The sequence below is a fragment of the Polistes canadensis genome, unplaced genomic scaffold, assembly GCF_001313835.1.
Source record: "Polistes canadensis isolate GaletaPanama2010 unplaced genomic scaffold, ASM131383v1 scaffold_208, whole genome shotgun sequence".
Lineage (NCBI taxonomy): Eukaryota > Metazoa > Arthropoda > Insecta > Hymenoptera > Vespidae > Polistes > Polistes canadensis.
The window spans coordinates 226,846-239,748 of NW_014569755.1; the positions used below are offsets into that span (position 1 = coordinate 226,846).

Sequence of the window (12,903 nt, forward strand, 5' to 3'; positions counted from 1 at the left end):
GAGGTATTACACATACGTTAAACTCAATAATAATGAAAATTAGAATGGCTGAAATGTACCAAAGCTTATTAATTATATACACATTGTCACTATGTAAAATTACAAGTATATCTAATTAACTAGGAACTAGAAATTTACTATTTCGGTATTGAAAGCTCAATTTTCATTATGAAAATTAATGAAAATAACAACAGTCCTTTTTTCCTCAATGTACTTCTTTGCATTTTTTCCTTAAGAAAGATTGTAGCTTTCAAAAAGCTACATAGCTGCTTAATACTTACTCAATGTAACTACTATTTGCAGGCTTGGTGAACTTAATAAACGAAACATTAATTTATTTAAGTATCATAAATGCAACATAAATTTGTTTGACAGTAGATTTTTTGTTAACTGTCCGCTTTTTCGAAAACGATGGAATGAACAATATTATGTTATTTTTTTTTAAATACATAAGATCGCCAGCGATGTTTTCTACTACTTCACAATTTTCTTTAGTTCACATTTTTAAATTTAACTTAATGTTAAACATTTTTACTGGCATTTCAGAGAACACTTAGAGAGTCTCTTTTTTTTCTTTTTTTAGATTATATCTTACTGACATAGCAATTTTCCTTCATTAAATTGTGTCTTGGAAATTTATTAATCATATAATAAATCTCTCATAAATTTGTTTTTTAATACATCACTTAAAATATGTCGCAATATGTACGCAAAAGATGATACATGTGTACAGGATGAAATTCTATTTCTTCGAATCGAATCCATAGAAGATAAGCGATGAATTAATTTGTATTAATTATTTTTAATAATTTAATTGGCCTACCCTGTACACACATATTACACATTTGTTAGGTATATATTTATATATATTACAATATACTATGAATGACACATGATAGTACGAATAAATTCATTGTGTAATTACTAAAGTTATTCTTATCGTGTGTGTACTTTACTTTTTTTTTTGTATTTCCAAGACACCCACTTTTAAATAACAAACGATCGCTCAACGAACTAGGAAATTTATCAGATTGATAATGATTAAAGGGAAATAAAAAAAAAAAAATAGAGAGATAGAGAGAGACAGATAGACAGTCAGAATGAGAGAGAAATAGAAAAACAACGTGTGCTGTCTAACTAAGTCATATCAGGCGCTTGTGTGACAATGATGAAGATAATTTCATAATGAAATATTCACCATTTCTCAATCCTTGGTAAATTTGATAATATTAAAAAAACATAAATTGAGACGACTGTTACTCAATATCCATCTTATCATCTTCGGTTTGTGGTTGATTATTTTGCATATGAGAATCACCCTGACTATTCTGATTAGAACTCTTTTGATCATTAGCAGTTTTGTCCTTTGGTTTGTCCTCTTTAGGAGGTTCTACCTTAGGTTTAGGTTTATTCAAAACTGGCAATACAACGCTATCTAATGCCTATGTAATCATAAATAATAAAAATATCAATAAATACACATTTGACATTAATATCTCCAAATAATATATAATACAATCGAATATATAAAAAATATACCTGTTTCTCCGAACGTATTTGAGATACTGTTATTGGTGGTGGTTGCGTACGCGGAGTACTTGCAATTACTACAAGTTTCTCTTCTAACCAAGCCCACTTTTCTTGCACTATTTTCTCGACCTTTTTTATTTCATCATCAGTTAGATGAGAATACTTATCGTCCTTCCCAAAGGAAGCCTTAATGTTATCTAATCCTTTTTTAGCAATTTGTAATGCACCTGCTAGTTCCTCTAATGCATGACCTCTTCCCTCCAATTCTCGTCTCCTTTCTTTTATTGGCTCACCTTGTGCCTATTAAAAATTGATAATTATTAATTATTAATATATTGTCTACATTGTGTTATAATCATATATTATCATTTACCTTTAAACGTGTTAGACGATCTATATAAATTTGTCGCTGACAATCCTCTCCTTCCTCATAAAGCCAAACTTCAGTTTCATCTAACATACGGCAAAGCGAATCTTTGTCATTTTCCGTAACGTATGTAGCCAACTGACAATCGTCGGTCAATTTAGAACGTAAATCATAAACGTATTCTTCTAATGCATTACGTGCATCAATACGTTCGTTCTCCTGTCTATCTTCAGCTATCATTTTACACTATAATATTATTTACAAATATAAATACAAATTTCAAAACTTCAGAAAATTAGATTAATACAGCAGCAAAGATTTTCATTCAATTTTATATAAAAGAGAAAAATAATAATACCTCTTTTTCTAAAGCCATATCTAATTCTCTTTGAGAGAGTCCATTGACATTTGCCTCGATTGGTAATTCAATTGTCCGTACAGGAACTTTTTTCTTGCCTTTAGCATCTTCTCCTTTATCTTCACCCTGAAACATTAAATTTTCTGTTAATTATACGATAATTGTTTCTTTATCTTTTGTTTTTTTTATATATATATATATATTTACACTTGCAATAAATAAAAAATAGATCACGATAGTATTTATTTAGTATTTATGTTAAAAAGAACATTTACAAGAAAGCTTCGTTTCTTTTTAAACGTAGAACTCTTTTTTTATTTTCTTTCGACTTACCTTTGCTGTAACTACATTGCTTTCTTGTAACTTTTTTTTTGTTCTTTTTTTAGATTCTGACTCATTAGTATATATTAAACTTATAGTAAAGGAGCAAAACATAACAAAGTAAAAAGTATATATATATAAATAAAGCTTAGGCAAGGATAAGAGGATTCGAGTTGGAAATCAGGCATTGACGGTTGTTAAAGATTAACACAAGGACAAGTTTTTATGCGTATAGTTTACAATTCGTACCGTTTCATTTTCTCTGTGAAATAATTTTAATAAGAGAATATGTTAAGAAATGTATTCCTCTTAGAAATAAATATTTAATTATTATATGAATGATTAGTACGAATAGAAAACTGAATCCACATTGCCTGCCTTTACAACTAATAATAATATTTCGCAGAACTACAAGATGGCAGTTATATGAAGAGAGATCACTGTCCCTTTTCCTTCTGCGACCCAGTTTAAAGAATAGCAGAGCAAAAACAGACAGCACGGCATGACACAGCTGTATCTTGGACCCATATGCACTACATACTCTCACTTTTAGTATAGATAAATCTGGAATTATTAAAACATTTTTACTAATACTCCATGCCGACTAAAGAATGGAGATATGGCCACCAGAAATAATCCTTAAGTGGTCGAGATTGCAGAAGAAATCGACACAGAGCTTCAGGATTTTAATATGCATCTGATTTTTCATGCAAGTGTGCTTTTTGTCGTAATAATAAATAATAAATAATAAATATAAATATATATATATATACATATATAGTTCTATCCTAATACTCGTTAAATATATACACAACATAGAAAGTTATACATGGATTTAGTGCGACTGATTCGAAGGTGATATCTAAATTTGTCGACGTATTCAACTACACGTGTACAACATGAAAGATGACATCGACAATATTTTGTTGCATAGCAAATATGAAAAGTATGAGATTTGTTTCAAGTATTGAAGAAATTGAAAGGAAATATTTTTCAGGTTAATAAAATACGTGCAGAAACTTTTCTCATTATTGCAATCTAAAATGATAAACCAAATCGCGTTTTAAAATACAAACGATGGATCCTATGTAAAGAATTTAATAATACAAAAGACAGTCAATGTCGTTGATATTTATGAATAAAAGGATAGTCACGGACTCATAAATTGATACGACGACGACATAATGGCCTAATTAAAGCAAATGTAAGAAATAAAATCAGCATAATAATCGCTGAAGAAATCTATGCGTATGGGTCCAAGTAGAGGTAGTGTGTCGCGTACCGAGCTGAACCAAGAGAGAATCCTCGAGGAGCATGAAGGGGCAGAACCCCTAACACCTTTTCCACCATCATCAGCATCTGAGTTCCTTCGAGTCTTATCCATGCTCACCTAAACCACAACAAACTCACGTAATCATGCATCTGAAGATATTTATAGTTTAGTTACTGAATGTGATTTTTCGCACCCTGCTAATAATACCGAATGAACAAATATTATATGGTTATATCATTGCTATATAATTTCAATATTATTATTATTGTATTCAATAGAATTCAATAAGAGAAAAAAAAATCATACAGATAATAAACATAAATACCTCAGGTGCTGGTGGTTCGTTTGCTTGTGCTTCTTGATCAGATTTATCTTTCTTATTATCCTGTTCGACGTCCATATTATTTTGTTGCTGTTGTTGTTGTTGCAATAGTTTCTCTTCTTCTTCTTTTTCCTGCTGCGTTGGCTCACGTTTTTCCACAAGCGATGCAGACGCAATAGTAAGAATACCATTGAGATTTATTCGCACTTTTACCTTAACTTTCGATGCCTCGCCTTCTGGTGTTGGTTTAACATTTTTAATGGAAAATATACCTAAGAAGAATGACAGATAAAAAATGAGAAGACTTTTCCTTTGTTTTAATTATTAAATTTTCTAACGTATAAATCCATACCAACATATGTTGAAGGATATGATGATGGAGGCATACTGTAGCTAGCAGTAAGCTTAAATGGACTTGAACGATAGAATGTTAACATTTTTGAGAATGGGATAGGATGATTATATCCAAACACTTCCATTTCTCTATTTAATGCATAATACAACAAATTAAAATACTTGTAAATATATTCATTGTCAAGTATTCATTATGTAATTAGGATTATTTACCCTTCTTCTCCTTGAGTAGGATCCCATGTCAATTTTAATGGATACGGTTGTATATCAGTGACCGAAAAATCTCTGACTCTAACTGCAGGGCTAAGCATTGCACATTGTAATGCACAACCACGAGCAACAGCCTCATCTTGATTTAATGTCGTTGATATCGGCCGACCAAATACTTCTTCGACTACACGTTTTAACGCAGGAACACGACTAGATCCACCAGCTATCTCTACTGAATGTATTTCTTCTAATGATAATTCTATAATAAAATATTAATGATTGTATGTTACATTGTGTTTATTTGGGGAATAAAAATTAATATTATTTAGAAAATATTTACTTGAATCTGTTAAACACTGCCTAAGAGTTGATTCAACACGTTTGAACATATGAGCACACATTGCTTCCATATCCGCTCGTTTCATCTCCCCATGAACGTCTTTTTCTTCCATAAAACATTCGATATTAAGTGGAAGAGTAGTAGAATTAGCTGACATTTGTTTCTTCAATTTTTCTACTTCGGCAAGTAACCTTAAGTACGCCCGCGGATTTGTGTGCGGATCTATGCGATATCGAGATTGAAAATCTTTACAAAAATGTTCCGCTAAGATAGTATCTATGTCTCTACCACCCAAATTACTATCAGCTGCACTAGCTAACATCTGTAAATAAAATATTAATTCATTGTTAATGTATTGAATAACTTGGTAATGTATTGAACGAACAAATAAGAAATAATACAATACAGACCTTGAGTTTTCCTTTATGAAAAGCGCAAATACACACTTGTAAACTAGCATAACCACAATCGACGAATACTACATTTCTTGGTGCCGCTTCGGGAGCTGGTAAATCTTGTTTATAAATACCATAAGTTAAAGCAGTGGCAGTTGTTTCATTAAACAATCTTAGAACATTTAGGCCTGCAATACGTGCAGCATCGAGCAAAGCTTGCCTTTCAGCTTGTGTATAATATGATGGTACAGATATGACACAATCATTAACTGCCGTCTGAAGTGCTGTTTCAGAAGTGTCTTTCAATTTTGTGAATAACATAGCTGTTATTTGTTCTGGTGAAAAAATATGTTCTTCTCCTAAATATTGTACCTGTAAATAACGTAATATAACATAATATCTATAAGCAAACGTTCAGAGATAATAAGAATTTTTATTAAATATTTATATTTATTATATTATATTCAATTTATATTAAGATACACAAATTTTCTCGCGAGGTTTATAAATTGAATGAAAATTCTGATTCATCTCGTGCATAATATATGTTAAATTGATATAAATAAAATGTCAGCCTTCATAAACTATTGAATTCTTGGCAAAGTTCCTATTAATTCTCATTCTTCATTCCAAAAAACTATCAAATAGACTTTAATAGAACAATTTAACTTTACAATTATATATATATATACAATAATGAGAAATAATAATTTATTGGAATGAATGAACTTATTTTTCACAATCTTAAACCACCACCAAACTTACATGTATTCCAATACCACCATCTTTCTGTGGGGAGGTTTTAAATGACAAACATTTAAGTTCACGTTGTACTTGGGGATCTGAATATTCTCTACCTAAAAGCCTCTTGAATCCATAAATGGTATTCTTCATGTTGGTTACCATTTGATTTTTTGCAGCTACACCAAGCACACGGTTTTTTCCACTGAATGCTACGCATGATCTGTGTGAGAGATTAAAAAAAAAAAAAGAAAAAAGAAAAAAAAACCATTAAAGATTTAAATAAGGATAATTAATGAATGATAAAGATAATAATAGATTAATAGATTTAACACAAGTTAGATATATAATTTTTTAAATAAAAATTATTCGACGAACTAATGCAATTCTTGTTTTAATTTTAAAGAATTCTTTCCATCGCCGGATCAATAATGTTTCTTCTAGAAAATGAATAGTATGATGTATGTGATAATCATAATAACCACTGCGAAAAAACACTTATGTACATGCTGTGCAAGAAGTAATCAACGTTTTTTTCTACATAGTTATATACATTTGTTCTCATAGATTTACTTCATCATATTATAAGTGTTACCATTATATTACATATGAATAATAGTATACCAATAATAACATGTAATAAATTCATTTCTGTTATTTATAATTTTTAGATTTCAAAATACACGTGAAAAATCAAATAATAATCTAAAGTAATTCCTTTTTTTCTTTTTGATTATTTATTTAAATAAAAAAGAATATAAGTGGATCGTTACGATGCAAGAACATCATATCGGATGATCAATAAATCAATGATTACAAGTAACAAATATTAAAGGTGAGTACACCTACAAATAATTGAATAGAGATTTAAAAAAAAAAAGAAATTATCTTAATAAAAAAATAAAAAAAAAATAAAAAATAAAATAGACAATTATTATAGACGATTTCTATCGAAACCATAAAAGAAGAAAATCGTTAGCGAATTATAGGCGTCGATCAAAAACTTAATTCGACGTTTGACCATTTTTGGTATTAGATGACGGAGCACTACTCATGGATCTTCTTTTTTTTCACGACGATTAGATGAAAGAAAACACCTTTCAGATATTTTTACAATTATAGAAAGATAAAAAAAATCGATGAATTAAAAAAGTACCGGCATGTTTGCAATCCAGCGGTCTTTTTTAATGACGAGAAAGAAAGAAAGAAAGAAAGAGAAAGAAAAAGAGAGAGAGAGAGAAAGAGAGAGAGGGGGGGGGGGGGAGGAAGAGAGAGAGAGAGAGAGAGAGAAAGATAGATGATAGGGAGGAAGGGAAAAAGAGAGAAAGAGAAAGAATAATGAAAAAGAAAATGACAAAGAATTTATTGATAAGAATGATGAAACTTACGGTGTGTTACGCAGACTATAATCGTTAGCTATAGTCTCGATACCTCCCGCTCTTGCTACGGCGACATAACAGCTCTCATTTCCGAAGTCGATCCCGATCACGGACATAGCAGCCATGGCTGATTTCTTTGATTTTTATTACGATGTTCTCCTAACGACACTGTGTAACACGAATTACTATCGATTAGAATTTATTCAAGATATTTTTAATCACTCGTTTATTCACGATAATCGATGATTTAGTTAAAGAAAGATGAAATGTAAATCGGATAAGATCGTTCGATGAAAATTTCGGAGTCTCTAATTACGTTGATAAAGCAACACAACTTTCACGAAAAAACCTTCCGCTTGCTCCGGTTGCATACGATAAACTGAAAGAGAGGATCCTTTAGACCATGACTCTAACGATGTAGAACTTTCTGCTATTCCCCGCTGAAACACCATGGCGCTAGTTATACGCTTTCTGATTGGTCGATAGTTTCTTCTGGAATATTCTGGAATCTTCGATATAATACCTTTCCGCATTACAAAACACATACATACTTTGCACGCGTATTTTCTCGAACAATCAGAATTAATCCGAATCCTTGGAATTTTATAAAAAATTATCGACTTTTTTAGAGATATATTTAATACAATTATTTTCATAATTTTTAACGATAATCAAACATGGTTTAAATTTGTTAGAATTATTCCAATAACCTTGATTTATTAAAAGAGAAAATATTTGAATTTTTCGTCACTGCGCTGGCTTAATATGATTGGCTAGGATAAACAAAATGGCATCATTAATTAATTTTCAAAATTATTGTCATTCCTTCGTCCTTCGAACGTTTCTCAATGATGCTATACGCGTTGTATATGTCTTATTTAATACTATAGGATACTCTTTTATTTCAAAATTCACGATGTTATTATTATTTTAGATAATTATTCGATTTTTCTGATATGATTTAATATTTCGCATTTCAAGATCGTATGATTAGATCGATCAAATTTTCGTTGAATATTACGCAATTAATTGATATTATTCTTTTTTCTTTTACGATTAACGTCTATTTAATATCCGAATGATAAATTGTCTTTGTAATTTTTACAACAATTTGTTTATTACTATATATTATATTACTAAAAAAACCCGTGGCTTTTCTTATAAACTATTCGTTTAGATCACATCTATATAAATACGTTTGACAGAAGTAAATGTTTCTTTTAATGCGTATAAAAAATATAAACATTAATTACATCAAGATAAGCAATTATAATATTGTTTGGAAACGAGTTTATCAGTCGTTTCAAATGAATACGAAATAATAGTGAATATTACAATATATATTTTGCAAAAGGAATATAATGTGTAAAACTTAAAAAAAAAAATTAATATTTAAAAAATGTTACGGTGGTATAATTTGAAATTATATCTTACCATGAGGAATTCTAGGCATATGGAATTAATATTAAATTATATAAAACTTAGAAAAAATGGTATAATCCGAGATATCTTCTGTCAGTATGATAGAGGTTATGGACAATTTAATTACATCCTAAAAAAACAGACTTATCCATTATTCAAATTGATAAATGTATTCTGTACAACATGTAGTCCATCAGTTTTTAAATATTTAAGTGGCCCATTCAGAATAAGAAGCAATAATAGTAATCAAAAGCATTATAAAAATTTAGCATTGATATTAAGTGGTATTAGTCTTGTTACAGCTTTCTGTGATATACCAGATTATACCACAGGTAAAATATTAAATGGTACTTATCTATATAATATATTCTACTAAATATTTTTTTTTTTACTAATATTTATATACAATTTATATGTTGTAGAAAAGCGTTTCTTTCGTGCTGCACAATATGGCAATGTACCAGAACTCACAAGAGTACGTAAATGAATTTTTGATTATGTGCAGGCTATACAAGCAGAGTTATTTCATTGTATTTTATTTTATAGGCATTATCAGATGGTATCGATGTGAATGCAAGGCATCACATGGGCTGGACTGCTTTACAGGCAGCAGCGATGAATGGAAAGGTTGACGTAGTTAAAATTTTAATAGAAAAGGGTGCTGATCTAAATGCAGGAGATAATTTTATTAATGTATATAAAACTGCTATGCAGAAAGGCTTTCATAGTATAGAAGGTATTTTTAATAAAATGAATTATTAGTAATTGTGATAAAAATGAAGAATGAATTGTATTTTTAATGTATTTAAAATAATTTGTAGTACTTCAGATAAGGTCGAACGAATTCTTTGATGGATTAAACAGTAAAGCTACATTTCATGGTTTCACAGCATTACATTATGCTGTTCTAGCAAATTCTAGAAGTTGCATTAAAGCGTTACTAGATGCAGGAGCAAATCCTACCATTGAAAATGATGCAGGACATAGACCAGTAGAATATACGAAAGAAGCAGACATTAAAGAAATGTTAACTGACTATGCTTCTAAGTTTGATGAGATTTCTAAAGAGAAAGTATGTATATAATTCTAAACAAAAATAATCATAATTATTCTATGTTACTTGATATTTCTTTTCTTTTGAGAGAATTTTGGAAATTCTACCCATAATTTGTGGATCATTAATTGTAGGAAGCTGAAGAACGGCGTAGATTTCCATTGGAACAACGTCTTAAACAACATATCGTTGGACAAGAAGGACCAATTTCAATCGTTGCTTCTAGTAAGTTGAATTTAATTACTTCATTTATATAGAATATATATTTTATAAACAAATGTTTAAAATACATATGATTTTATTAAGCTATTAGGAGAAAAGAAAATGGTTGGATAGATGAGGAACATCCATTGGTATTCTTATTCCTCGGTTCATCTGGAATTGGGAAAACTGAGTTAGCTAAACAATTAGCAGGATACATTCATAAAAATAAAAAGGATGGTTTTATTCGTTTGGATATGTCTGAGTATCAACAGAAACATGAAATTGCTAAATTAATTGGCGCACCACCAGGGTATGTCTATATTATATTCTAATCTGCATAGATAATTTAATTTTGATGTTATATTTTATTTTCTAGATATGTAGGACACGAAAATGGTGGTCAGTTAACAAAGTTATTAAAAAAATGTCCTAATGCCGTTGTATTGTTTGATGAAGTTGATAAAGCACATCCTGATGTGTTAACAGTATTATTACAACTTTTTGATGAGGTATATATTAATAGATAAATATATTTTTATTGATTTAATTAAATATTAAAAATTAGTTTATAATTACCATTTACTATAATTTAATAGGGAAGATTAACCGACGGCAAAGGAAAAACTATTGAATGTAAAAATGCAATTTTTGTAATGACATCGAATTTAGCAAACGAAGAGATCGCAGAATATGCTATACAACTTCGCGAAGAAGCAGATCGTTTATTATCTCAAAGACTTGATAAAAATTCTAACGAAGATCAAGAACCGGAACGTATTGAGATATCACGTAATTTTAAAGATGAAGTGGTAACGCAATTAATTTCTATGTTTTAATTAGGAAAGAAAAATTACGAAATAATTTTGTGTATTTCTAATTAAACAATGATTATTTTCTCTTAGGTACGTCCTATATTGAAAGCTTATTTTCGAAGGGACGAATTTTTGGGTAGAATAAATGAAATAGTTTATTTCTTGCCATTCTCAAGAATAGAATTATTAAAATTAGTAGCACGAGAATTAGAAACATGGGCTTTACGTGCTCGTGAAAAGCACATGATCGAATTAAAGTGGGAGAGAGATGTGTTATCAGTTTTAGCTGATGGATATGATTCTCATTATGGTGCACGTTCGATTAAATATGAAGTTGAAAGACGTGTAGTCAATCAATTGGCTGCTGCTCATGAACGAGGACAAATTGGTATGTTAATATTTTTGTTCACTAATTAATTGAATTAATTAAATCTCTTTTTACTGATTGATATATTTTTCGCGTCATAGCAAAAGGATGTAGCGTGTTACTTAAAGCCAAATGGCACGAAAATGGAGCAAGCATATGTCTTGCTGTTCGACCTAAGGGGGTAAAAGATTTTGTCGAAATCACCGAAACCGATAATTTAATTAAAAACGTCAATTCTTTAACGATTTAAAATAATTTCAGGCTTACAATAGATAGACTTAGAAAATAATAATACATTTGATTAAATGCGTTATATTTTAATTCTATTGTTATTAAGTTATTTAACTTTGAAATAATATCAAATTGTGTATATAGATATATATGCATAAATCTACATACATATATATTATTTCAAAGATTTTTCTCTATACTATATGGTTTTTCATATTAACGATATTACGCTTGACAGATATAATAAATTTATTGTTCATTCAGACAGAATATAATATTTAATCGAATTCCTATTTCCGTATAGAGATATGATCTTTTGTAAATTAATTAGTATACTATTATGATATTAAGCTCGAATATTATTCGAAGTGATATTCAATTTTAATAGTTATATAATTCTAATAGTTTACGTAATATCAAAAAGCACAAATTGATTGTTTAATTTATTATTAATATTATTATAATGATTATAATATATATTAAAAACAAAAATTGTGATTCTCCATACCTTTTCTTTTTCTTTCTTATTTCAATTAAGATATATCAGCGAAAAGATGTATGCCCCTTCGTTGATAAATATTATATATTAACTATTACCATGTAAATAATTTATTTTTTATTTCGAATAAAATCACGATAAGGATACATTACAAGAAAAATATAGATTACACATTACATGTAAGATACATTAATGTAGTACGCGTACCAAGATGATAGATATTATTATTCGTAAGAAATAATCCACAAAACCAGTTGTGGAGAATGTTATGCCCTCCTTCTTTCTTCTGTTTCTTTTTTTTTTTTTTTTCTTCTCCCTTTTTAATTAATTTTTTATCTTTTGTAATATTTTTGTTCCAGTCACAATATCGAAGAAGTTTAAAACACAATTTATTTTTTGTTATATTCATATAATCGACAGAATAAAAAGCAGTTCCATATTTGATAGAATATTATCGACATATACAATAAACATGCTGACTGTATTTGTTAACTATACAATTCAAGGCAAATTCAGGTCCGACCAACAAGGGTGTCTATCGATTTAGAAATTACTGACGCTTTCTTTTTTACTTTTTTTTTTCTTTTCTTTTCTTTTTTTCTGGTATGTTGCAAAATTCCTGTAAAAGATATCAAGTATAATATATTTATAAAGGAATATATATATATATATATATTAATTATATATTTATACATATATAAATAATATTATCGAAAGTGAAGTG

At 29.1% G+C, this 12,903-nt stretch overlaps 2 protein-coding genes across 4 annotated transcripts; one reads left to right on the forward strand and one right to left on the reverse strand.

The window, feature by feature from the left end:
- Positions 1 to 94: 94 nt before the first annotated feature.
- On the reverse strand, positions 95 to 7,985 carry LOC106789937 (97 kDa heat shock protein). 2 transcript variants are annotated; one of them, XM_014754509.1, is made up of 12 exons: positions 7,600 to 7,985; positions 6,236 to 6,434; positions 5,486 to 5,842; positions 5,076 to 5,397; positions 4,739 to 4,994; positions 4,524 to 4,654; positions 4,175 to 4,443; positions 3,859 to 3,966; positions 2,256 to 2,381; positions 1,904 to 2,143; positions 1,540 to 1,830; positions 95 to 1,442 (listed from the first exon to the last, which is right to left on the reverse strand). In XM_014754509.1, exons 1-12 carry the CDS (start codon positions 7,713 to 7,715, stop codon positions 1,257 to 1,259), a joined length of 2,601 nt encoding a protein of 866 aa, XP_014609995.1. In that variant the 5' UTR covers positions 7,716 to 7,985; the 3' UTR covers positions 95 to 1,256. The 2 variants fall into 2 exon arrangements, with proteins under 2 accessions (XP_014609995.1, XP_014609996.1); XM_014754510.1 differs by lacking the exon at positions 3,859 to 3,966 and having other exon boundaries at positions 7,600 to 7,984.
- Positions 7,986 to 8,818: 833 nt separating this feature from the next.
- Positions 8,819 to 11,947, forward strand: LOC106789938 (caseinolytic peptidase B protein homolog). 2 transcript variants are annotated; one of them, XM_014754512.1, is made up of 10 exons: positions 8,819 to 9,359; positions 9,435 to 9,487; positions 9,559 to 9,748; positions 9,834 to 10,084; positions 10,201 to 10,291; positions 10,373 to 10,580; positions 10,647 to 10,779; positions 10,867 to 11,079; positions 11,173 to 11,470; positions 11,551 to 11,947. In XM_014754512.1, exons 1-10 carry the CDS (start codon positions 8,990 to 8,992, stop codon positions 11,697 to 11,699), a joined length of 1,956 nt encoding a protein of 651 aa, XP_014609998.1. In that variant the 5' UTR covers positions 8,819 to 8,989; the 3' UTR covers positions 11,700 to 11,947. The 2 variants fall into 2 exon arrangements, with proteins under 2 accessions (XP_014609998.1, XP_014609999.1); XM_014754513.1 differs by having other exon boundaries at positions 8,819 to 9,344.
- Positions 11,948 to 12,903: the final 956 nt, after the last annotated feature.